The sequence below is a fragment of the Dermacentor albipictus genome, chromosome 1, assembly GCF_038994185.2.
Source record: "Dermacentor albipictus isolate Rhodes 1998 colony chromosome 1, USDA_Dalb.pri_finalv2, whole genome shotgun sequence".
NCBI lineage: Eukaryota > Metazoa > Arthropoda > Arachnida > Ixodida > Ixodidae > Dermacentor > Dermacentor albipictus.
In genome coordinates this window covers 157,373,807-157,398,784 of record NC_091821.1, presented here as the reverse complement: position 1 = coordinate 157,398,784, position 24,978 = coordinate 157,373,807, and the positions used below count along the sequence as shown (strand labels likewise).

Sequence of the window (24,978 nt, the reverse complement as noted above, 5' to 3'; positions counted from 1 at the left end):
CCAAAATGTTGCAGGAAGAAAGCAGGCACACGAGCGTAAAATAATGTATATTTACAACTGATGTTAATGGCGTTCAGGCAACTGCCAGACTTCGTCTTCGTCTAGTCTAATCCAACTTCTTCCTTCCCTTCACCGTAACAATATGTGTGTGTGTGTGTGTGTGTGTGTGTGTGTGTGTGTGTGTGTGTGTGTGTGTGTGTGTGAGAGAGAGAGAGCGAGAGAGGTTCTGGGAATTTAAAAAGCACGGACAAACTGAGTGTGGTACACAATTCCCCTGCTAGATGTAGCTAGCAGTATGCCTTGTGGATCAGTGTGCTGAACTACTTGCATCTGAGAAGAAGTAATGTCTTGCGAAGTGTTGTTTTGCAACGCAATGTTTCACTGATTTGGCACATTTCTTGGCAACCAATATGGCAGACTTCAAGGAGCAGAGCATTTGCATCAAGTTTTGTTTTAAACTTAGCGAAACTGTGGCAGAAACTCATCGCATGCTAGAGAACACTTTTTGGAGTCGACACCATGAGCCTAAGCAGGACTTTTTTATGGTATAAACACTTCAAAGAGGGTCGAATGTGTGTTGACGACGAACATTCCGGACGCCCATCAACGAGCACAACCCTGCAAACGATAGCGGAAGTTCGTAAGGCTATCCTTAGATATCACAGGCTAACTGTGAACGATGTCTGCAACATTGTAGGACAATCATACGGCACAGTTTAGCTAATTTTGTCGGATGTATTGAACATGAGGCACATTGCTGCAAAATTCGTGCCAAGACTGCTCAGTGGTGAACAGAAGCTGCACCGCGTTTCTGTCTTTATTGAACTGAAGTAACAAGTCAGAGACAATCCCACATTCTTCTCCAGTGGGGTTGAGACATGGGTTTATGGCTATGATCCTGAAACCGAACAGCAGTCGTTGCAGTGGAAGTCGCCAATTTCCCCGCGGCCGAAAAAGGCACGTCATGTTCGTGGCACAGTGAAGTCCACGCTCATTGTTCTTTTTTTTTTTTACCTACATGGAATTGTCTGCAAGGAATTCATACCTCCTGGACAAACCGTGAATAGCAAGCTTTACTGTGTCGTTTTGAGGCATTTAGGAGACGGCATTCGTCGGAAACATCAAGAGAAGTGGAAAAATTACAATTTGCTTCTTCATCACGACGACATGCCCGCTACGCATCACTTGTTTGACAGTTCCCGACTTCCAAATAAACCACAGTACTTTTGCACCCACCCTATTCACCTGACCTCGCCCCTTGCGACTTTTTCTTCGCAAATTTGAAGCTAGTTGAGGCTGAAAGGACGTGGGTTTCACACTGTTGGAAGAGATCCAGTCAGAATCCCAGGCGGTCCTCAACACACCGTTGCTTGGAGAGTTCCACAAGTGCATGGAATCGTGGCAGAAACGCTGGGATCAGTGTATACATGATCAAGGGGACTACTTTGAAGGAGACAGTGCTGATTAGGCATTATGGTGAACAAAATTTTTTTACGACTTAATTCCCAGAATTTTTGGGCAGTACCTCGTATATAGTAGTGGAGCTGATGGTGGTCTTCTTTGAATCATTGTCAGCTGCACTTTGTTCCTCAAAAAAGCAAAGCGTGTGTCAAGTGAGCTCCTGAACAACACTTTGCAATGTGGTGAACGCTGTTTAAATCGTGGATCTTGGACTTCAAAGAGGTGCAACGTAATGCCTAATGCATTTCTCTTCCATTTACTGCGAAATCGCCACTGAATCTTTTTAGATGTTTCGGTATTGCGTCACAACTGCCTTCATTGTCTTCTTTGCAACTGAGGCTCTGTCTCCATCGCAAACTAGAAAAATTCGAACCTTGAAATTATAACCATGTACCATGGCTAGTCACTTTCGTCTGCAACGACTGCATAGAGAATATCATCTCAAAATTGGTGTCCATGACGGGACCTTTTTTGAAGACAGCCTTTTTAAAAAGTTCTCGTCCCCAGGAAAAAAAAAAAAAAATACGAGATGACGGACATGCACATGTAGAACAGAAACACTACACAATTTCGGCAACATACATACATTACCCAAGTGAACAAACAAGAGAAAATGCATATTATGAACCCTCCAAGTAAGAGAACCATCGCTAGACAATCATGACCTACTCAAATAATCAGCAACAAGATTTTCTGAGCCTCTTGTGTACTCGACTTTGAAAGAAAATTCTTGAACAACTCAACTCAATGAAATAACTCTATATTTAAAGGGGCCCTGAAACACTTTTTTAGTTAATCATAGTATGGCCTCATTATTAAAGGACGTCGTCTCGCGAATCTCATGCCACAAAAAATTTTTCAAATCCTTCAACTCTAAGTGGAGCTATCGCACCAATACCTGGCTTCCTCTCTCTTTTTATCTCCGCGAGCATAATGGGAGCTACACAGTGGAGAAGTAGAGAGGGCAAAGCCCCAGCCAACAGTTGAGTGTCACGGTGGCAAAAGGGCTCGTTGTGCTGCCCTTGGAGAGCCGCAGTAAACTACGCTACGCAGCACGCCGCTACCACCTCGGAGGCCACGCGCAGCTGATGCAGGTACGCCAAATCCGAGTGCAAAGATGAAATAATTTTTCTGTTTTTCAGATCGCAAACACGTTTTTAATTTATTTAATTCAAAATTAGCGATTATGCATTACTGAGAATGCTACTGGTCCAGCTGCTTTCGATGACACTGCATGATGGCACTGCTGAAGTGAGAGCAATTTTTTGCTGTTTTTGGCACGAGATTGTAAATTTCCTGCTGCATGCAGTGCAGATATATATATTCCACATGTTCGCAGTAGCCCCTACGACAGATCGGGAAAATTTTTTTGCTATATTCAAAGAGTGTTTCAGAGCCCCTTTAACTTGCTTAGCCTGCGACAAGTTCAACAGAGGCTGCTATTCTATTTAGATTGTCAGTGTAGTTATCTAAAGAAAAAGGTGGTAATGCTAAGCATTCTCTTTCAATTGCAGAATATAGAGTTTCATGTGAAAGAAGCTTCCTGCTCGCATATGAAACAGAATAAAGAACAACACTGTATTCTAGCATAAGAACTACACCTATGCCCTTGTCAGAGGCATCTGTGAGGAGGAAAAATTCCTTTCAAGCGTTAGGCACTCTCACAATAAGTCTAGAGCTTATTATAGTTTTCAGACCTTGAAATGCATTTTCTCTCTCCTCGAGTCCAAGTGACAAGGTTGCTTTCCCTTTTATGTCTTAATTCAACAAGAAGTAGCACCTCTTCAGTTTAATAAGAAATTAAATCTTGTTAAGAACTCACAAGTACGAGAAAAAGGCACACTTGTTTTTTGGTTTCTGGCTAGCATGCATTTAAAATAGTTTTTATAGTGCTGTCCACAGTTTCAATCTTGTTGCCTTCTAACCATGCGGCCTAAAGTAACAATGAGGTGGTTCCTATTTCACACTACGAAAGCTTAACTGTCAGGCCCATGCTTTGTCGAAGAGCTGCCAAAGAGTTTTGATACGTTTCTCCCACATAGATGTGGCTACAAGCACATCATGAGCACAACAATGTGACTGCATCTAACTTAACTCGCTATATGTCAGTTTTACAACAAAGCTGTGTATTTCTAGCCCCCGTATGCACACATCCCCTGCATGCATTCCCAGGGGGGGTACCCTGGCTTCCTTATGTATGCATCACAGCCTGTGGGCAGGAATGCATGGGCCAATCCCGGAGATAGTGAAATACTGGGCTGTTCGTGGGGGGCATGGGGGGAGGGGTACCCTGGCCGGCTTATATCTACATCACGGCGCAAGGACAGGAATGCGTGGGCCGATCCTAGAGATGGTGCAACAGTGGGCCGTTTCCAGGGGGGTACCCTGGACGTTTTATATATGTATCCTGTTTGACAAATAATGAGAGGGGGAAAGAGTGTGGCGATGGCACCTGTGCACGTGGTCTGCGCTTCTGTAGTTATAGTGTCACATGCGTCAGAGGTGCCGGCATGGCTGCAGCAGCGGTTGCAGCAGGTGCATGAGTGATGTGGTGACTGCGGTGGCGCTTGTGTAGCGTAGTGTGATGCCGTATGAAAAAAATGTACAATTTCATAATGTATGTAGCCTATGTATGCAGCCTAAACAGCTTTGTTGGTAATCCGTGCCCATAGGAATGTTGCGGCCCCACAAATTTTTCAGGCTGGTTATGCAGAACAACAGTGAATATAGAGACAATAAAAGTCTACATTGCCGAGTTTAAATAGCAGCAGTAGTAACTCTCATATTATGAATTTATTAAACCTTCACACATATACAAAAAGCAATGAACAGAAACTGAAATGGACAATAGAAGTTGCAACAAAAATAATGTACCTGAACTTGCATACTGCAAAAACTGCAAATAATGAACAGGACTAATGAATGAACACTTCAAACTAAGGCTGCCAATATATTCAGTATAAATTTCTTACACATTTTACTGTTCGCAAATTGCAAAGCATCTTCACAAGATCACAGCTCTGCACCTTCATGCACACAATCAAGTCACACTATGACTTATGCTTAGACTACATGAGAAATAATCAGCTGCACAACTCTCCAGAACGCTGAAACAGCATCAGTACAGTCAACTTTACAGGACCGGTCGGTATAGAAAGAGTACAAAAATAGCATCGTTTATGACACTTTAATATAACAGGCATCAGCATCTGTATTTAATGACCTGGCAACAAAAAAGCTATCTTGAGTTCCAAATCGATACCTATAGAGTTGAAGTGGAAGCAATAAGCTGCAAAGAGGATAAATATGGTTTCTGTAATCTTCACAGTAGATATACAAATATCTTGAACTAGAAAAAAAAAATTCAAACCAATGTTGCACTCATGCCAATACCTTAATTTTTTGCATTAAGTTTGTGCTGATCAGGTAAGCTATTACGAACTTGCCATCATCATTCCCCCATGTCCTTTCCTTATTCACATGCTCAGCTTCCACTGTCGAGCAGAAGTGATGCATGTCTTGTTCTAAACTTTTCTGGAAACAAGCGAAAACTTTCGAAAGTAAAAATTGAGGAACCAGAAATCAAGGAAAAGGATATTAAGAAAACAGAAACTGGGGTCGTATTTTGTAACAGTTCTATTCCTTCAATTCTGTCATTTTATTGTCATTTGAGGCTGAGAGGCCACAACAGCAGCATGCAAGCAAATGATGAAGGGTGAATGAGGTAAAAAAAAAATTACAATATATAGCCCTTGGTGCAAGTTATAAATCAGAAAGCAGTGGCACATATCAAAGAGCTCTACCTAGCAAAGCAACAAGTGTCATATTAATTGAAGGATCAGTATTAATATTGCTAAAGAGTCTTACCCATCTGGGTCACAGAACTCTTACTTTGCTTTCTATTACCTACTGGTGCAGGTCACTCATGCATTTTACAAAGTAATTTAATTCGTTTGATCATTGTGTGTTTGAACAAATATATATTTATAACATGTTTTAATAGAAAACTTTCTTTAAAAGGTTTTTTTTTTTCCCCTTCAATGTTCTGGATGAATTAATGTAAGTGGTAAACTTTACTGTACACACTTCTGAAATAAAAAAATTGTGTGAAAAAACTTGACAGAATAAAGCAAATATATTGCATGCTTTCTCTTGGAAGAAACTTGGTTAACAAGTCCAACAGGTTGCTGTTGGCGCCTACTGTATCATGTAGCATACATGGTATGTATGCTTCAAGAACTTCTATTTACTTTGACGAGTTCCACAGCATTCAATTTCAAAATATAACTGCTTCGCCGCTATTAACCTCATTGGCTGAGTAAATAAATATAACTAATGTGTTTATAACATAAAATATGCACACAATCTAGTTGGCAAACTTTTTGCAGTTACCCAGCACATTTCTCCCCTAGTTTTCTTCGGTATTATTAAGGCATGTAACATCTTCGTTGAAATCGCCTTCAGGAGATCAACAAAAAAAACCTTCAATGCTTCTGTATAGTGTTCACTAAAGCTTGAAGTTATTTTCTGTTGAACCGGTCCAAAATCTTGCAAGGCTTTATGATATGAGAAGAAAATTATCAAAAGCACATCAAATACTTGGTGCCACTAAAACACACTTTCAAAGATTTGCGAGTCCTATAATTTTCGTCTGCATTAGCTAAACTGGCTCCACATGCAATTATCTGCACAGAGCAAAGTGACTCATAGCTCAGCCAAGCAGTTAAGCAATGGAGACAACTGAGGCAAATGTATAGCACTTTGAAGGGCTTGAAGAAACATACACTATCAACAACATACTAAAACATTCAAGGCACTGTGGCTGTCCACCTTCCAGCTCTTTCGAGCCCTGTGTTACACTTTATGAACAATAGCCACTGATGGAATGTTCCTCTGTGACTGGGACGACTGCACCGGAACACTTCTGTGCGTTTAGTGTGTTTAAGGTAAACCTTTGCGTCTTCCAGGACATCCAACATGGATGAAACTGAACATGGAAAAAAGAAAGAGAGGAAGGAGAGGGTGAAACGTTACAATACATCAGCCTCACACTGCCATTGTTGAAATTTGTCAAATTTGGGCCTGTATCATTCTTGTAGTTAGACCCAAAATGTGTTCCTGACATAATCATCATTGCTGCCAATGTCACAGCAAGTTAAACCATTTAGAGGACTGCTATAACAAAGAAATGACAAAAGAAAAAAATTTTGGTAAAGAAGCCAAAAAGGCACCTGGATAGCCTAGCAAATGTACACCTATTTGCGCACATCAACATCAATGGCAATTCACATGAGATTTTGCACAGAGTGCTACTACACATGAAGGTTAGTGAGAGTGGATATGTGAACCACAGTGCACAGCCTATTGGCTCAGCTCTGATCATACATACAGCCAAACCCCAATCTAATGAGCCTCAGATCAAACAAAAAATCACAATGTAATATATATATATAATTTTTCTCAGTCTGAGCTTCACAAATTCTTTGCCACAGCTATCACTATGCTGATATAACAAAGTTTTAACAAAGCGTTTAAAAAAAAAGTGGGGTGAGGGGAGACCCTGCAGTGACAGACATCACTCTTTGCCATAATTCACATAACACTTCAGCTGGAAAAAGGAAAAAGAAGAAAGAAAAGAAAAAGTTTAACAACAGTTAATATGCATAAGGAAAAAATAGTATTACAAAAGATAAAAAAATTATTTTGTACATAAGTTCAAACGCTACAATCAGCACACAAAGGAGCAGCAATAGTGATGGTCCCTACACCAACCTCACATTCCTGCACCAACAAATAGCACCTGCAGGTTGGGGACTCACAAGCACTGCCAAATAGCAGCTAAGGGAATAGATTAGCTAAGGCTTCACCTCTCTGCAGCTAACCTAACTGAATTCCATATTGCAGTGCTATATGCCAGGATGCAAGAGGAAAACTTCCTGTGCAACTTTAACTCTTACAGATATTGCTGTTGCTGTAGAGATGACATTACTTACACGTATCATTGTAGCTTTCACCCATAAGTGATTGGTGGGCTCAGTGATTTGACTACATTCTTCATAAGCTGGGGACATCCCCATAGTAATTCCAGATCAGTAAAATAAATCATGGCTAGCTAAGGAAACCTGCCAAAGTAGCAAAAATACTTCTGTTTATACAATTTTTGTTCAACTAAGTGTTGTTTATAATTCAGGAGTTCTCAAACTTTGTGGCCTTGAGGAAACCCACCAGCTTTCCGTGAGTGCCATGGAACCCCTCCCTCTTTCCACCGATGTGTTTATACAAACTCACTATAAGGATTCATTAAAGGGGTATGGTAAGGTAAACCCCCCAAATATCGAATTTGCAGTTTTGGCACAGAAAAAGTGACTGCACTATGAGGAACAAACCTGTGGAAGCGCAACCTCGAACGCCCGCTCAAAGCGGTTCAAATGTCGCGCCAAAGTGTGCCCTGTACCCTGGCGTTTAAAAATGGCAGGCAGAGGCTGGTTTGTTTATCGTTGTCGTTCACGGTTTTCTTCGTTATGGCGTGGTTTTTTTTTGCTAGTGTGTGTGTGTGTGTGTGTGTGTGTGTGTGTGTGTGTGTGTGTGTGTGCGCGCGTGCGTGTGTGTGTGTGTGTGTGTGTGTGTGTGTGTGTGTGTGTGTGTGTGTGTGTGTGTGTGTGTGTGTGTGTGGTAAGTAAATGATTTGTACTAAAAATCATATGTTAATTAAAAGAAAATGAGACATCCACCCAATCGTAGCAATTGCCACAAAGGAATCCCATACAAGTTCCTCGTAAGGAAAGCATCGCAGTTGATGAAAAATTCGTTCTAGTCCGGGCCTCGAACCCGGGACCACCGCCTTTCTGGGGAAGCCAGTCTACCATCTGAGCTAACCGGGCGGCTAGCAGATGGCAGAGGAGCAAAGTCGAATTTTTTAACTTGAAGCAATAGTTTGACGTAATAGTCCTTTGTAGAAAAGAGCTATATTGCGTCAAACTCTTGCTTTTGCTTACGTGGTCGTGGTCGCCTCTGTTTCGAGTTTCAAGCATATTACTTGCCCAGAAGATGGCACGATCGTCAAGCAAATGGAACAGAAAGAGAACTTTCAAAGGTAATCAGTTTTCTGAGCAAATGTATTCATGGACAAACACAGAACACCAATGCGTCGCTCAACCAACTCATCTGGTGCCGCTGCCCTAAGAAAACGTACACATTGAAGACAGCAACTAACAATGCTGTAGCCTACTACAATGACGGTAATTCTGCACGAAAAGCTATTCTGGAGGCACTTGGAATTGTTCCAGGTCTGTTTTGTAATATTGCCCTCGACAGGATGGACAAAGAGCGCGTTGACAGGGCAGAATTCTATGACTCTGCCGAGAGCAAGGTAGGATGACGGATAAAAAGGAACACAATGGAGGGTTTTGGAGACACCTGCAAGAAAGTCAGCAGTGAAATATATTCTCCTGGGGCATTTTTAGCATCCACAAGCAGTATTCGAACATAAAACTTCATTTTTCTCAAATTGCATATTTATGAATTTGTCAAATTCAATGTACCTTTTCTCAGAAAGTATTCATCCATTCCAGTGAAACTTTGTACACATGTACAACAACCAGTCATAAATATTCTGAACTAAAAAAATATCTGATGATAACACTGCGAAAATTTACACTGCAAGGAAACCCCCTTGTGGCTTTGTGCAAGGAGAGATATTTTTTTCGGTGCAGACTCCAAGGTGGATATGATATCTCTTTAGTTCAGATGTAACCTATGGGTATTTAGAATAACAACATGTACTATCATCACATTTCTCTGTGTGACTGCAGAGAAAAGGTACATCAAATAATTAAACACACCTGAAGTTTTGGTAGTGGGCTACAGGAAAGGCAAACCATCTAGACACAAACAAAGTGTCTCTTGTTGTACCCAAGAGCATCTTTTGTAAGTGCGTGAAATTTGATGCGAATATCTGCAGCCGTTTCTAAAATATTACGTTAAAACTAACATGTACCATATACCCTACCATACCACCTTAAAGGGACTCGCAACAGCCTAGAATGTGTCTAGAGATGCTGGTAGAAATAAAGTGACTATGATATGATAGAATCGAGCATGCTGTTTGCAATTTGAGTACTTGAAATTACAGTTTTAAATTGGCACAGAAAGTCGAAAAAAATGACAAGTGGTACAAACTGGCGGTGATACCTTGGTACTTGAGATGTAGTCTAAGAGATTACTGTATGTAAGCCATTCAGTCATCAAGTGCAGCATAATTATTGTTTAAAATCGCACTCTTTATGTTACATATATGTTTCCGCTTTTTTCTATGCATATTATGAAGTTAAAAAGTTCACGCTAACAAGCAGCATTGCCTTTGTGGCAATCAGTAGAGTGGCAGAATTGTGCCATCTCTCATTTCATTGCGGCGCATGAGTGCTTTTGTACATGCGCAAGATTGCGAGTGACTACCTTGAGTTCAGTGGTCTCCCTGTGAGAAACAAAAAGCCATTGGCTAATTGTGCCGTAGATGGGTGCCATCCGCTACAATAGGTTCTATTCAGAAAAGGTGCATGGCACCAGAAATGAAAAGGTGCAGGCGGTGCCGTTTGTGTTGCACTGCGGTACCTCGGACAATCAAGGAACAAGGTGCAGTGCACCTTAAATACATGCAAAAGTTGCACAGAAACTTGGTTGAATCGAATAGACCTTAACCCTTTCAGAGTCAATGACGTAAGTATATGGTGCATCGAACAAGTCCAAAATGGTTGATGCCGTATATTTATGGTGCCGCCTGTACATTTAAAAAGCGTGCTAATTTCCCAACTTTTTCTTTCCTAGCATGTGTTGCCAGTATGTAGGAATACAGGGAATTTTTATCTTGCACCTCCCTCTCTTGCGTTTTCGTTGCATGGTTTGCTCCGGTGCATCTATATACATGTACTACCGCTCGCGCATTGGCGAGCTTGGATGAGCAGCAGTTAGTTTGGGTTTTGTACCACAGGCAGTTTGGGCTTCTTGTGTTCGCAAAACTGATGGCCATCTCGTTACTAATCGCTCAGAGTGACCGCCTGTTACTCGCTCGTTTATTGCTCACAGGGGTGCGCACACGAAGGATGCCGCCGTACATGTGTTTCTTTTTTTTTTCTTTGGAGACTCGCAAGAACTAATCGCCTCTGGTAGGCAATAAGATGAAGATTAGCAGAATTTTGTCAAACATTTTGCTTTTTTGACAGGCACACAACCACACATTTTTCTTGAGTGCACTCATGCAGTTCGATTATGGTATGGACGTAAATATTAGTGCAAGAGCAGGAACATTTGAGACTTGTGAAATATTTTAGTGTACGCATTTTCTAAGCCTTGAACTATGTGTATAACAATGGATCAAATTTTTAATTCTTGTAAGTTTATTTACTTTTCTTATTGTGTTATTCATGAATGAACAGTACATATATACCAACGCAAAATATTTTTTATTTTTCACTTTACGATCACCCTGGGAAAATTACGGTAAATTTTTTTTAAATAGGTCCCTCTGAAGGATTTAAATCTGCAGTACAAAAAAATCGTCCTTGGGCGGTCGCATATGGAGAAAAAAATTGACCCTGGAAGAGTGAATAATAGCACTACTCGTATATCCTATCACTCAGCTTGGCTTGAATAAAAAAAAAATGCTATGGCTCATATACAGTTGAACCCACTAACGATCCCAGATATAATGAATTGTCGGTTGTAATAACCACATTTTGCTGCCTTTATTATTTTCTGACCTTGCCTATTGAAACTGCGTCCAGATCTAATGAACATTTTTCACAAGTGCTGTACTGTCACAATGAACACTCGGTTGCCCTAAAAGGAGGCTGCATGCGAAGTTCCAAAACACAGAAGCGTGACTTAACTGGGTGCATGGCAGCATGGCCCATGCTCCAGTCCAATGCGACAAAGATACTAGCACCGAGGTGAACGAGCATCGCACACAAATTTCATCATAGTTTCCTCATCACTCTCGATACATAGACAAGTGGCCTCTTTTTTTCCTGTGCCACTCCCGGCACCATAATGCAGCCCTCAGCGACCATACGGCTAACGCTCTTGGTTCTGCATGGCCACAAACGAAGTGTCGGACGCACAAAAGCTTAATTTACTTTTTGTAAAGAATCATTACATAACACTCGTGCTGCAGAATGGTCCGATATACTGATCGCAACACTAAGCCAAAATAATTGCATCGGCTGGCATGCAGCAGTGTCCCTGACGCGCATTTTTATTGTGGAACCGAAATAGTGCGGTAGCAAACGAGCCTGTATCAAAACTGGCCATGCCTACACTGACACATCTGAGCCAGAAATAATGCACGAACACTTCCCGCGTGTCCATTTGCATGGTCAATATCGTCATGCATCAGCAACAAGAATCAACCAGGCAGATAAGTGGCTCTCAGCTTGCAGAACTTCAGATTCCTGCTCATGTGTTACAAACTGCCCTCCTGAACACAAATTAAAGGCACTCAGTGTGGCCACTGTGGGCTTGCAAGTCGCACAATAACAAGTCTTCAGCACTGCTGCTGCATGGGTCCCTTGCTGGTTGCAGATTACCCAAGTGTGGATGTGGGGAGCGATGGCTTCATTAAATCCAAAATGCCATGCAAATTTTTTCTCTAATGTGATAAATTGTGGAAATGAATGAGGAAAGAACAGAATGTCATCGGATTCGTTTTGACTGCTCGTGTAACTTTAAGATGTTCGCGGTGTGGGGATGCGCGACTCTCGCATGTACCCTGATATGTTGTTTTCCCGCATAGCTCCTGTCTCCTGTAATCCGGCTTTGCCGCGAGGCTCGGTGATAGCGGCAGTAGGTCCGGTTGAAGCGCATTGCGAGCGATGGCGCGAGTGTTGCTCTGCTAACGCCCCCTAACGGCAAGGTTACTTGGGCGCAAAAAGGAGAAGGCTCTTCCTTTTGGCTTGGGATCGGCACGTGGCGCGGATGTTCCGCGCGTGCGCCGATCCATGCTTCTGCGAGATTGTCTCGCGAGGCCTCGTTCGAACGTGCCACCGTTCACGTGAACGTGTACGCGCGAACGACCAGGCGTTGCAGTCCAGCATGGAGCGAACATATTCGCTCGCTATCCGGTCGCGGTGAGTCGGACTTCCGTGATTTGTTGCGTGCCCATCGGCATGTTTTGTAGATAGCAACTCAGCTAGCAGACATTGATCTATGAAAAGTGCAATAAATGCCCTTGTGATTGTTTGCACTACTGCATTGTCGTTCCTTTGTCCCAAGAGAACAGGTGAGATCCCCCACAGTGGAACCCCTGGGATCCGCAGAACCTAGTTTGAGAACCCCTGGTTTATATCCATGTTGTAGCAATCAAAATGTTTTTCAGCAGTACTTAACAAAAAACAAACCTGCTTCAGTTTGTACCTAGACAGTCAGCAAACGTCCTGAGCACACAGGGCATGGATGGAAGGTGTCCGGAACAGGTGAGCCATCAACAGCACTTGAGCTTTCAATCTCAGTCAACAGATGCATAATTTTTTTCGCAGTGACATCTTCCTGCACCTCATCTGAGGAGCCATTAAAAGGTTTGCTTCCAGTATCTCCAGCATTTGGTCCATTTTGAAGAGCATCTGCAAATATCAGAAGAGCACAGATTAGATCTATCATATTACTTCACCCATGCCCCACATAAATTATACGTCGTAAGAAATCTGCAACATGTCCACAGGTACAAAAATTTGTGAAGGTTGGTCAGTGTTCACAAAACATGTAAATAACCATTAAATAAATAAGAAATAACCCATACATATATAATTCTGTAATGCATTTCAAACATTTGCCATCATACGTAAGAATCTACACACACTGTCCATCATCTGGAACCTACCTGACAAAACAAACATGTTCAACGAGTAATTCACCAGAGCCATTTACACAAAAATTTTTTATTTTCAGAAAAGCATGACGTTTGCAAATGTAACTGACACTATTTCAAAATGCATGTGTTGTTTCCCCGTCTCCAAGACTACTGCCTACCAATTTAGCTGGTGTAACAATAGTGTGCTACAATCACGGAAACAGGGCTGCCTTGTACTTTGCCACGCAGCCAAACAGAATAAAAGTCTGCTTGTCTTTCGCTGCTTCTTTGCTATTTTTGCATGCTTACGCTCTGCTCATATACCTTCAACTCCTACACAGAATCTGCAGAAGAGAATCGACAACATCACTGACGGAGCTCGGAGCTTGTACAGTGCTAAATTAGGACTACATTTCAAGTTGCATGCAGCTCCTACAACTAGAGGTGGCATTACCAGTTTCAACCATCTTGGAACCAAGCACACAGATCTGCCATTGTGCTGCGCCAGAAATACTTGTTGGAAAAATCTAGAGGTGTGCATGTCCGCAAGCATGATTCCGAGAATGAGCACAGCTCTAATGTCCCACAGTAAGGATATTTATGGGATGCAAAGAATATGACAACCAGTGTGTATTTTATATTCAGACCTCGATCGCTCAATTCAGCTATAAGTGCAATCCACTTGTAGACAGTCACACCTGGTAAAATGATCGCAACGGGTCTATAGCCTCAAACATAAAACAAAAGTGCAACAATTATATTGCGAGGTTTAACATTCCAAAGGTGCACAGTGGGCTATGAGGGAGGCTGTAATGAAAAGGCTCTGAATTAATTTTGATCACTTTGTTTTCTTTCACACAAACCCTAAGCATGGTGCATGAGTGTTTTTGCATTCTACCCTCATCGGAATAAGGCCACCATGACTGGGAATCCAACCCGCGATGTTGTGCTCAGCAGCAAAAGTGCAACTTGCTCTGGTGAGCTGCTTGCGTTGCACTGGTAAGCGCATTCCCTCGGCCCACAGACTTCTGCACTGAGCACAATGCATGGCGCCAGATCTTTGAGATAGCACATGCAGTTGTGGCAGCAGTGTCTTGATTTCAAGAAAACATGCTACTAATAAAACTTTCTTCTATTATAAAGGAGGTGTATATGCATGCTTCACAGCTTACCAGCATTCGCAGTTAACATTTCTCAACTTTTCCTAATGGCTGGGACACAAAGCTCAACAAAAACCAACCACAATTGCTAGTGCCATGGCTCTCGGACATTTAAGCTATTGATTTAGTCAGGATGTCATAGTCTAGTTTCAAAAGTCCAGGCCTCTTGGCCAAGGTATCTATTACTTTTCAGAGTGTAAGTGCATATCTTGACTAGCCAATTCAAATGATCTTTCTAGTCAAAACGGGCTTCTAAATGAGTGTGTAGTGGTGCGACTATCGCCTCCAGAGCCGGCAAAGAAGAAGACGGCTCACATGTAGGTAGCACGAGAAAGGAACACGCTAAACGCTCGACCTTAGCAGCTGCGGCATCTGCCGCTCCCGAGATCCCGCGGCACCATGGCTGGTTGGCCTAAATATATCGTGGCCACAGCAGCTTCCCCTTTGCACCGCCCTAACGCAAATTGGTGGCACTAGACAAACAAGCCCAGCCATGCCAGCGTCAACGCACCAACTCTACCAAGGTGAGAGTGATGTGGCCTCATGGTGGTCAGGCAGACATCCCGTGGTTGTGGGGTGGTGGGAATTCTACATCGACATGCTGGACATCTGGTTCATACAGCTGGGCAGCCACTTCCCTATAAATAAGGTTCCAGGCTCCGGCTGTGTTCCAGGCTCCAGCTGCCACCCCCTGGCTCCGACTTCTACGACGACTTGCGGGCAGCCGTCCTTGCTCACTACACCACCTTGAGCACTCAGTCACAACAGCTCTCGCCATTTGAACTGTCGTGTCATTCTGCGTCTTGTCATCCTGCATCCACCCATGCCAATTGTCAGCATGCGCCGGCCCCAGCATCAAACTTCTACTCGGTCCGTGAGCGTTTTCCCCATCTCAAAGGCAGCTGCGAGACGACTCTTTCCAAGGAATTCACTGGGCCAAACGTAAGTGCTTTCAGGTACTCTACAGCCTGCCGCTCTCCTTCCTTGGATATTCCTTGGGGGCATCTCACTCATCACCGATCAAGAGGGTCTCCCGCCGGCTCCACTAGCCGTAAATTTCACACTCGCAGACACAGTGACGCTACAAGCACAACTTTCGTGATGCCTTCAGCGACCACCACAACCCTGATGCTATCGGCATCTGAGATTTCACAGCAAGCAACAGCAGGCGAGCCTTGCAGTGTTCTGTGCTTGCACCTTCCGCGGATGAATGGTCTACCGAAGTTTTGCAGGAGCAGCTCTGCCATCCGGTTCCTTCAGCTCGCAAATCACTCCCAAGTCAACAACGTAAGAGACCAATGCTTGTGCTATCTCCACGCAAGTCACGAGCTGCCGGATGGTCTTCTTTCGGAGCTCTGACATCTACCAGGCCCAGGCATCTGCAAGATACCTGTGGCAGGTCATAATTTCACACTACGGCATTGCTGTGACTGTGCCTCGCTCACAACTTACGCTGCCGTTGCTGCCTGGTACATCTCTCCCAGATTGCATGAACCTGACACTACCAACAACGATACCATCTGCACACTATACCTAGACTCCTGTATCTAGACTTTGCCACTGGACTTTACTTCAATTGTGCTTTGCACTATGAGGAGGGCCCTGTAGCAGTGCGACTATCGCCTACAGAGCCGGTGAAGAAGAAGACGGCTCGCATGCAGGTAGCGCGAGAAAGGAACATGCTAGACACTCGACCTGAGCGGCTGCAACATCTCCCGCTCCCGAGATCCTGCGGCCACTCAGGTTAAGCACTTCCCACAGGTGTTTTAGAAAAAAAGAGGCTACTATAATATGTTCAGGTTTAGTTAGATCCACGCATATTCCAAGAATACCGGCTGACGCATTGGCTCAGTTCCAATGGAAATTATGGCTCAGATGCAATTTTCAGTTCAGGCTTCATTTGGCAAGAACAATGCATAAAATACAGGACTTAGAGAACGGCAACACTACAGCCCAAGTTGTGAGAAACTTTGTCCAGTAAATATTGATAACATTATATGAGAAGTACTGCAATTTAGGTTCAGAGTCCAGTTTTCCAGTTCAACTTTAACCTCTTCTAGCAAGATGTCATGATATCATGGCACACGGTTTCTGTGCGCTTAAATTAAGACTAAAAGGGGGAAAAGAACTTGAACAGATCAACATTGAGTAAACACAAGCCAAGTATGCCCTTGTTCACCCACTACTCATGAATTAGAATGAGGCATATAAATTTAAGAGAGTGAAAGCCAGATTATGACCTCAAATGTAGTTGTATAAAAAAAACTTGGAGGACCCTTAAGCTTCACCTTTAATAGTGGATCGCGATAGCATTCAAAGATCCCAGACGGCTTCTCACGCTTCCTGGTAACAGCAGCTTATGTAACCGTAATATTTACTAGGAAACGGTAGCAGCAAAAGCTATGCATGAAGGCAAGCTTTCTGGTAGAAACGTGGCCTCTTGCGTGGGCCACAATCGCGGTGTAAGAAAAATAAGTTAGGTGCTCACACTCACCGCTCCTCGTAGAGGGAGAGCACGGACAGATTGTGTTCACTAATGACCTTGGCTCAGTGGCAGTTTCACCGGAAGAATACAGATGGCGCTATAGTATGGTAGCCTCAGGAGCCCGCATGGCGAGCATTCGGAGATTTGCACGCCGCATGGGGTAAATGCACATCATATACGTGCTGAAGTATACTTGCTGCAATTCATGTGTGTCTGAAGGCTTGTCTGTGTTTTCGGGAAATGTTGTGCTGTGCCTGTGAGTTCTGTAGGTGCATTTGTTCGGCTGATTCGTATTCTGGGGTTCACTCAACGCATACTGCGCCACAGCATGTGACGATGAGTTCGTATTCTGGGGTTCACTTAACGCATACCATGCCGCAGCATGTGACACCAAGTGCCAGTTAGCTGCGCTCAGTCTGACTGGGCTTCAAAATGGGCAAGAAGTGTTTTGTCCCAAATTGCAAGTCGGGGTATCAGGCTTATACGGAGCGCGTGTCACTTTTCAAGGCTCCGCATGATCCTGGGCATTTAGAAAAGTGGGTCGGGTTATTCTGAGAGCAGATAGAGTTTTTCAGCCTACCGAAAACGTGTGCACAAATCCTGGATGAAGTGATCTGGGCAGCATATCATGCAGAATACAAGCATGAACTTGAAGAAACAAGCTAAAGAGTAAAAAAAGGTAGCAAACCATGTTCATCCTGAATTTTGTTGCCAAGTTTACAGAATATACAAGTTTTTGTTATAGTTCTTGTGGATGTATGTTGTAAACAGTTTGCACCAGGTAATGTATAGTCTTGTGGCAGAATAAGGTATAAGTTTAGCCCTTGTTTCAGCATACCATTCTTAAAGGGACACTAAAGTGAAACAATAAATCAGTTTATACTAATGAAGCATTGCTTGAGAACTCTGCAGGCAGTCATAAAAAAAAAATATTTTGATTATTAGATGAGAAAATGAAGGTGCAAGTATCAGTATTTGAATTTCGCACCGAAACCCCAGCACCGGTACGTCAGCGTGACGTCAGGGATTACAAAGTATGTTTTCGCATTTGGGCCGCGTTGGCTGAATAAATGTTCCCGAAACTTGCCATGTTTAATCTTTGGTTCCTTTAGAACACAATGCAGTCAATCTGTACTGCTATATATAATTAGCAGGCCCTAGAAGATGCCATCAAAATCCAAGATGTCACAGCCCCCAGCTGTGGAAACTTAAGTAGGCGTCGCCACCCGTATTTCATTCTTGTGCTTTTTATGGCTTACCAAACGTCTTATCGTTGTAAGAGTGGTGTTTTTGGTGCTGTAGAACGGTGATTTACTGATGCAGAAGAAATCATTTTTTACTTTAGTGTCCCTTTAACATTCCGTACGACAAGTATAAGAGCACTGTACAGACCACCAGACCTAATTATCGTTAGGCATTTTTTTTTATCCTAAGTATTGTGGGGATGCGCGACTCTCGCGCATCCCCTGATGTTTTTCCCGCATAGCGCGTCTCCTGTGCTCCCGCTTCACCGCGTGGCCTGCGTGACGCCCGCGCAGTCGATGTGGTTGAAGCGCAGTGCGAGAGATGGCACGAGTGTTGCGCTGCTAACGCCGCCGACAGACGAGGTTACCTGGGCGCCGAAAGGAAGGCGCTTGCGCTCTTTGGGTTCGGGAAGCAAGCGGGACGGACGTGCCGTGCCGCGCGCCGACCGATGCTTCGGCGAGACCGTCTCGCGTGGCCGCCTTCGAACGCGCCACGATTCGCGTGACCATACATGCGAACGACCAGGCGTTGGGATCCAGCATCGGGCGAACATATTCGCTCGCTTCCGGTCGCGGTGAGTTGGACTTCTAGATTTGTCGCGCGCCCATCGGCATGTTTTGTGGATAGCAACTCGGCTAGCAGGCATTGATGTATGAAAGGTGCAATAAATGCCCTTGTGATTGTTTGCACTACTGTGTTGACGTTCCTTTGTCCCAAGAGCACGGGAGGAGAACCCCACATCACCCCACAGTATAAGAGCGCGTATCGTTCTCAAAATTACACAGCAGGATAGAAAAATGATGCACATTCATGGACAATAGGAGCAAAATATACAGCTTTAGGAGCTGTGCTGGATTTAACTGTGTGACATGCACGTCAAGCTGTACTGCACATGGCTTGCTGTACTAATGCAAAGTGCTGCCGCCATCGCCTCAACACTAAGCGCAAGATTGAGCAGCAGTCGTGTGTCGAGCAAAGTTTCTGACCAAGCACATGTGTAAGCTTTGAGATGCAATAGTTCAAGGTGCTTTGGGGAAGTTTATATTTGCTTTAATTTGCTAAGACATTGGTGGGAGCAACTACAAAATATGATTGATCTACAGACTTCAACGTATGCTAGCTATCACAGCTATTACAAGGACACTGGCGAGAAATCAGCTGCACATCCACTTAGATAATCAGTCTGGTTACTGTAGAAGCCCAATGTATTCATCCATGTAGATACTTTTCTTCATACCCCAATATTGAGTGCGACAAACTAGCAAGGCTCAGCAGCGATAACCTACGCAGCACTAATCAGCAAGCCTCCGACTATTAGCACCACCTGTCGCCGGTAAACAGAAACAGCGTAGGCGGCAAACACAATCTAGATGCTGCACCAGCCGCAGTGTCATCACCAAACTTATTTTTCTTACACCGTGGCCGCGATGCAGCAGAGGCGAGCGCCATCTGGAGGTGTTGCAAGGAACCGTGTGCACCTCTTTATGGTCTTTGAGATTTGTGTGCACTGGTGCATGAAAATCTTGGAGGCCATGGCTGCTCTACGAATTTGAGAAATGCTGGAAATGGGTTTGTGTTTGAGTTTCCGCATAAGAGAATTATGTTCTTTTGTATATTCAAATTACAATACAATGCTATCAGATTTGCAGGCTGTGTGTAAGTCGTACTGCACAATTTTTCTGACGGATTTTACTTTGAGAAATTCAATTAGTTCAGTAACTTCTTTGCACTACATGGAGGGCCTGCGTGGTTCGGTACGCATAGTTCGGAATGATTTTTGCCGAAACAACCGTCGACGCTGGACGCGGGATGCTGATGCCGAATTTTTTGCGACACGGGGCTTCGCGTTAAAACACCTCCATGTGTCGTGGGGGTACGCTCTGCGTGTGGCTAGGGCTGAATACGAGCTCCGAATCTAGCCACACACAGTCGTTCTGTGGTACTCCCCATCCCGTAGTGCATGTAATCGCAGCTATGCCGGGTTCGAACAAATAAGGCAACCAGCGGCATCAATTTTAACAATGTGTATTGTTACAAGCAATAAAAGACACTGGCAGAGGGAAGTACCCTCAACAATAAGTAATAAATAGCATTGCCTCGTTGCCTGGGATAGTCAGGCAAACAAGGTCATTCAAGAGCTGCAGCAAGTAATCCAGTCCAGGAGGTTACGCCAGGTGCCAGAGAGAGAGGGTGTCCCTTGGTGGCGATGTTTCATACCTTTTAACCTTTTACCTCTTTTTCTGAGACGACACTATGGAAGATGGGCGAGTGCGCTCCCCACAGTGTCAACATCTCTCAATTAAAGAACAACCCATTACACACAAAAGTTTTCGACAAAGCTGAATGCATCAAGAGATCCGTGCAGCTATATCCACCCAGTTGCATAAATTATAGTCATAATCTCTGTAGTCTGCAACCATTTCCGAGGTTTCAAACGAGGCTGTTTGACTTCCAACTAAAAGGAAGTAAAGCAAGAAAACATGCAAACATAAAGCCATGTTCGCACTAGGTACCTGTTTCAGTCTTTTGTATCAAGCACATAAATTTCACCCTGGAAAAGCTAATGGTGGGAAAGTAATTTAGGATGCTAAGTACCTTTCAACTGCAATCCAAATGGTTTTCCTTGGGGAAGAAGAGATTCAGGCAACAAATTCAGACAATAGGAGTTAACTTTTTCCCTACTAAGGAGAAAATGGCCATATTTTGCAGGTTACACTACATTCTTTTTTTCTAAAGAAACTATTACATGCACTATAAGTTTTATGCAATACATGAAAGCAAAGCAGAATTAATTACGTTTCAGGCATAGAATGTTTATGAACGAGATGTATGTCATAAAAAACAAATTGCCAAAAATAATATTGTAGAATAAAATTGAAGAAAGCTAGTAGAGATACACCTGTACTGAAAAAAAAAACAATAAAATATGTTTTAATTATACAAAATGTTTTGCTACCTAATAGCCACTACATTAAAAAAAAATAAAAAATTTTCCTTGGAAACTACTTCAGCTACAAAAATGAGCATGCCATGCAGCAAAGCAGTTCCTCGATGTGAAACTAAGGGGAATGTCAGATGTCTTGCATTAAATTCTTGTTTTCTGCTGCATTTTGCTGTCATAACATTTCTTGCAGTTTGTCTCCATGTTAAGCTGGCTAGTGCTGAATGGCTTCAGTTGGTTGAGGAGCACTAACTAGCAGTGCACCCTCAAGTTCCGGGTTGATTTTCATCATCATTGCACTCGGAACCAAAGTCAGATGAAAAGGCAGCGGCTGCTTGAGCCCTTGATAAAAACGGCCGTAAACGCAGTAAAATCACAAGACCTGAAATGTTTTGAAGCAGGCATGCTGCTTCTGAATGCAGCAGTTTTTGCTTTCAACTCTGATGAGTTGTGCATGCATTTTCGAAGCCCATTCGAGAAATGCCGCCAAGCGGGGAAAAAATGAACTTCATAAGAAACGAAAGTTTAGTTTTTGTACTATACATCAGATGGCATAGTGTATCCATGAGAAGCGCGGGAGGTCTTGAAAACAGCATTTAAAACCATCGCTAGTGGGCTAACGATGCCCAATAGGCGCGGTAGGGAAAGAATTAAGCGAGTAAATGATTTTTGTGATGTTTCCCAATGCTTTTCTCAGAGACAAAGCACAAACCTATGAAATGCACACTCACCAGCAAAGGACGACACTGTGAGGACTTTTCCTGGCAGCGGCAGAACGGACTGACCAGACTGCTGTTGGCGATCTTCCAACAAGCGCACAATGAGGCACTGTAGTTCAGCCAACTTGGCCTGGGATTAATGTGAAAGCCATAGTGAAAACCTCGCAAACCCAGGCTGCAGACATGAAACTACTAATTAACAGTCATATTCACTGCACATGAGACAACATTGAGCTCCATTCTCCTCAATTACTGACTTAAAAAGATTTCTCACTTGACACACACCAGAACAGAAGGCCCTGTCTATCTGTTAAGGGCCAACTGCAATGAAATTTTTTGACCATGTAAAATGTCTCATTTCTGAGCGTCTATATACAAAGTAGCCTCTCTGCAAAATTTTACTATTGAAGTAGGAGAAGATGCATCAACATAGCAAATATCAATGTGTATGGTACCAAAACAGGTAGAATTTAGGCAACATATAGGCAAATAAGTAAAGTTGCTGATAGATTTTGCTCACACCGAAGGTGCTGTAAAGTTTTTAAATTATCAGGCAATCATAAAAAAAGAATTTCGGTGCAAAAAAAAATTTGTTGAATTTGACAGTCAGTGACTAAAGATACAGTTTCATGCTGTGTTGACGATATCTTCACATTGGCAGTACAAGTGAAGCCTGCAAAGCTTTCGCATCCATTTCATCGCCGCAACTGATAGTGTTGGCCGCAGTGGGACAACGCTATCGTGACATGTGCAGGCACAAGGGAGCAAACACTTAATTTGCCTCTTGCTTCAACGTGTCTCCAAGACTCAAGAATACACAACCTCAAGTACTAAATACGTGGGAAGACGGTGCACATGAAGCTACGGCCATCTTGGCTCGCCCTTGCTTTGCACCCACCACAGATTACCTCCAAGATAGGGCATGCAGGCAACGTATGCACTCAGTTGCGATGACATCCATGCAGCCCAGCTAGAAGAGGAGATACGCACTCACCTGTTTCTAACTCCCCCTCACCCCTCAGCTTGTGCTTGATCAAGTTACCGCGCACTCCCTGTACAAGCCAGGTACCGCTCCTCTGACAACACTAGTGACAGGCTATGGTAAATATGAATAATATGAACCGTACAAGGTAATAAATATGAGACGATATGGCGATGAATACAACATACAGCATTTCATGCTTGCACCTGATCCTAAACATGAAGTCCCTTTTTTCTCTCTCTCCCATCAAATAGACATATTAGCTACAGAAAAAATCTAAGAATCTATACAGCTTGTGCAATTCACATACACTAAATAGGTGTGTAAGGACTACAACACGTCAAGATCTGTGAGTGCTGTGTGCTTCTCCGCCACCTCACACCAATGATAGATAGCCAGCGAGAAGGTGTGGAGTGATGGAAGATATTACTCTCACATTCATGGCTTTAACCAACACTGCATCCTTTAAAGGTCTTGGAACAATTACACAACATAATGCAGCACCTGATACTCTATTTTCTGCAAACCTGGGCAATGCAGCCCCCACAGTAACTTTTCATTTCCCAAAAGGAAAAAAAAATAACGAGGCACAGAAACGTAAGCACCTCTTTTGCATCTAAGTGTGCACTGTCAACATTCAAGGTAATGTTGTGGTTAACTCTAAAAAAGTGCCACATTGTCAAAAGGCTCTCTGAAACTAGAAAACGGTTGGGCTATTGGCAGCCACAGTAGTAGATGGAGTTGCAGCATGAAGGAGACCATGCCGCTGCTTGGAGTCTGGTGCACACACTACTTTTCCTGTGCACAGTTTTTTATAAAAAATAAACCTCAATTATACGTCCAGTGGCTGTACCATCCGCTAGTATGTTCTATGTGTATATGCTGTCTTTGGTACTGGTTTCTTCTGATACTGTAGACCAATTCACCCAGCAGGCAATCACTGGAATCCATGACAAACAGCAGTGTGAGTGAAAGACCATAAATAAATATGGTGAGAGTGAATGGCAGTAAAGACATGATATGTTGACTGACAGTAATTTACCCAGATGACCATACTTTCTTAAATTCAAAGTGAATTAGGACTAGTCATTTCAAGTTTCTCTAAAGAAAATGGTATTTTTTTCTTAAACTACCTAATGCTTTGTCTTAGCTAAGCACCCTCCCAATGGCTCTGAAATATGGCTGGATTATAAAAACGGAAAATTTACGAAGGCACTCTAAAGAGTACAAAGGGAGCACTCAAAAGACAAAGTGCACTGCATCAATTGTACCCACATTCATGAAGATGTGCAAAAAGCAGAAGGTTACAAACCTTGAGATCTTCCCTGTCCTTAGCGAGCTGCGAGATGTAGTCATCTTTCTCTGCAGCACGCTTCCGCATGATACCTCGTTGAACTTGGTACAAAGCAATGTAGTCCGCTACAAAACAACCAAGGAAAAGAGGACATTTGAGATTAATGAGAACATAAAGCTGTCAGTAGCTACTGATCATGCCAGCTACAGAATTCCAAGCATTTGTTATGATGGGTTAATATTAGGGGCATGGGAATAGTGAAACATAAGGTTCAACAGAATTCATGGTGAAATAGTGGCGTAAAATGTTACTGGTCAAATTTGAATATACAATTTTTTACAAAATGACCTTTTATTCATTTATTGTGTCGTCAGGTCTAAGGCATTATGAGCGCTGAAACGATTACTTGGCATATTAAAGAATAAATACTATAAGAAAATTAAGCATTACAATTTCTGATGACGGGCACACAAACACACAGTTTTCTTGAGTGCGCTCACCTACGCAGTTCGATTACGTTATGGACGTAAATATTAGTGTAAGAGCAAGAGCATTTGAGACTTGCGAAATATTCTCGTGTGCGCATTTTTGCTAAGCCTTTGAACTATGTGTAAAACAATGCATCAATTTTTTAATTCTTACAAGTTCATTAAGCTTGTTTTATGTCCACTGCAGGACGAAGGCCTCTCCCTGTAATCTCTAATTACCCCTGTCCTGCGCCAACCGATTCCAACTAGCGCCCGCGAATTTCCTATTATTGTTATTGATGAACGAACAGTACATATATACCAATGCAAACATTTTTTTTTTCTCACTTTACAGTCACCCTAGAAAATTACGGTAATTTCATTT

At 43.0% G+C, this 24,978-nt stretch overlaps 1 protein-coding gene across 5 annotated transcripts in view; it reads right to left on the bottom strand.

Moving 5' to 3' along the window:
• Positions 1–4,235: 4,235 nt before the first annotated feature.
• LOC135916573 (golgin subfamily A member 2-like) overlaps positions 4,236–24,978 on the bottom strand; it is a 154,117-nt gene continuing 133,374 nt past the window's right edge. For 4 of the 5 annotated variants that reach the window (XM_065450006.1, XM_065450009.2, XM_065450008.1 and 1 more), the window contains 4 exons: positions 24,145–24,251; positions 21,863–21,980; positions 12,852–13,073; positions 4,236–6,448 (listed from right to left, as the gene is read on the bottom strand). In XM_065450006.1, the coding sequence (XP_065306078.1) occupies positions 12,868–13,073; positions 21,863–21,980; positions 24,145–24,251 (431 nt within the window). In that variant the 3' untranslated portion in view covers positions 4,236–6,448; positions 12,852–12,867. The remainder of the gene's footprint in view (positions 6,449–12,851; positions 13,074–21,862; positions 21,981–24,144; positions 24,252–24,978) is intronic. The other variant, XM_065450007.2, reaches the window with a different exon arrangement.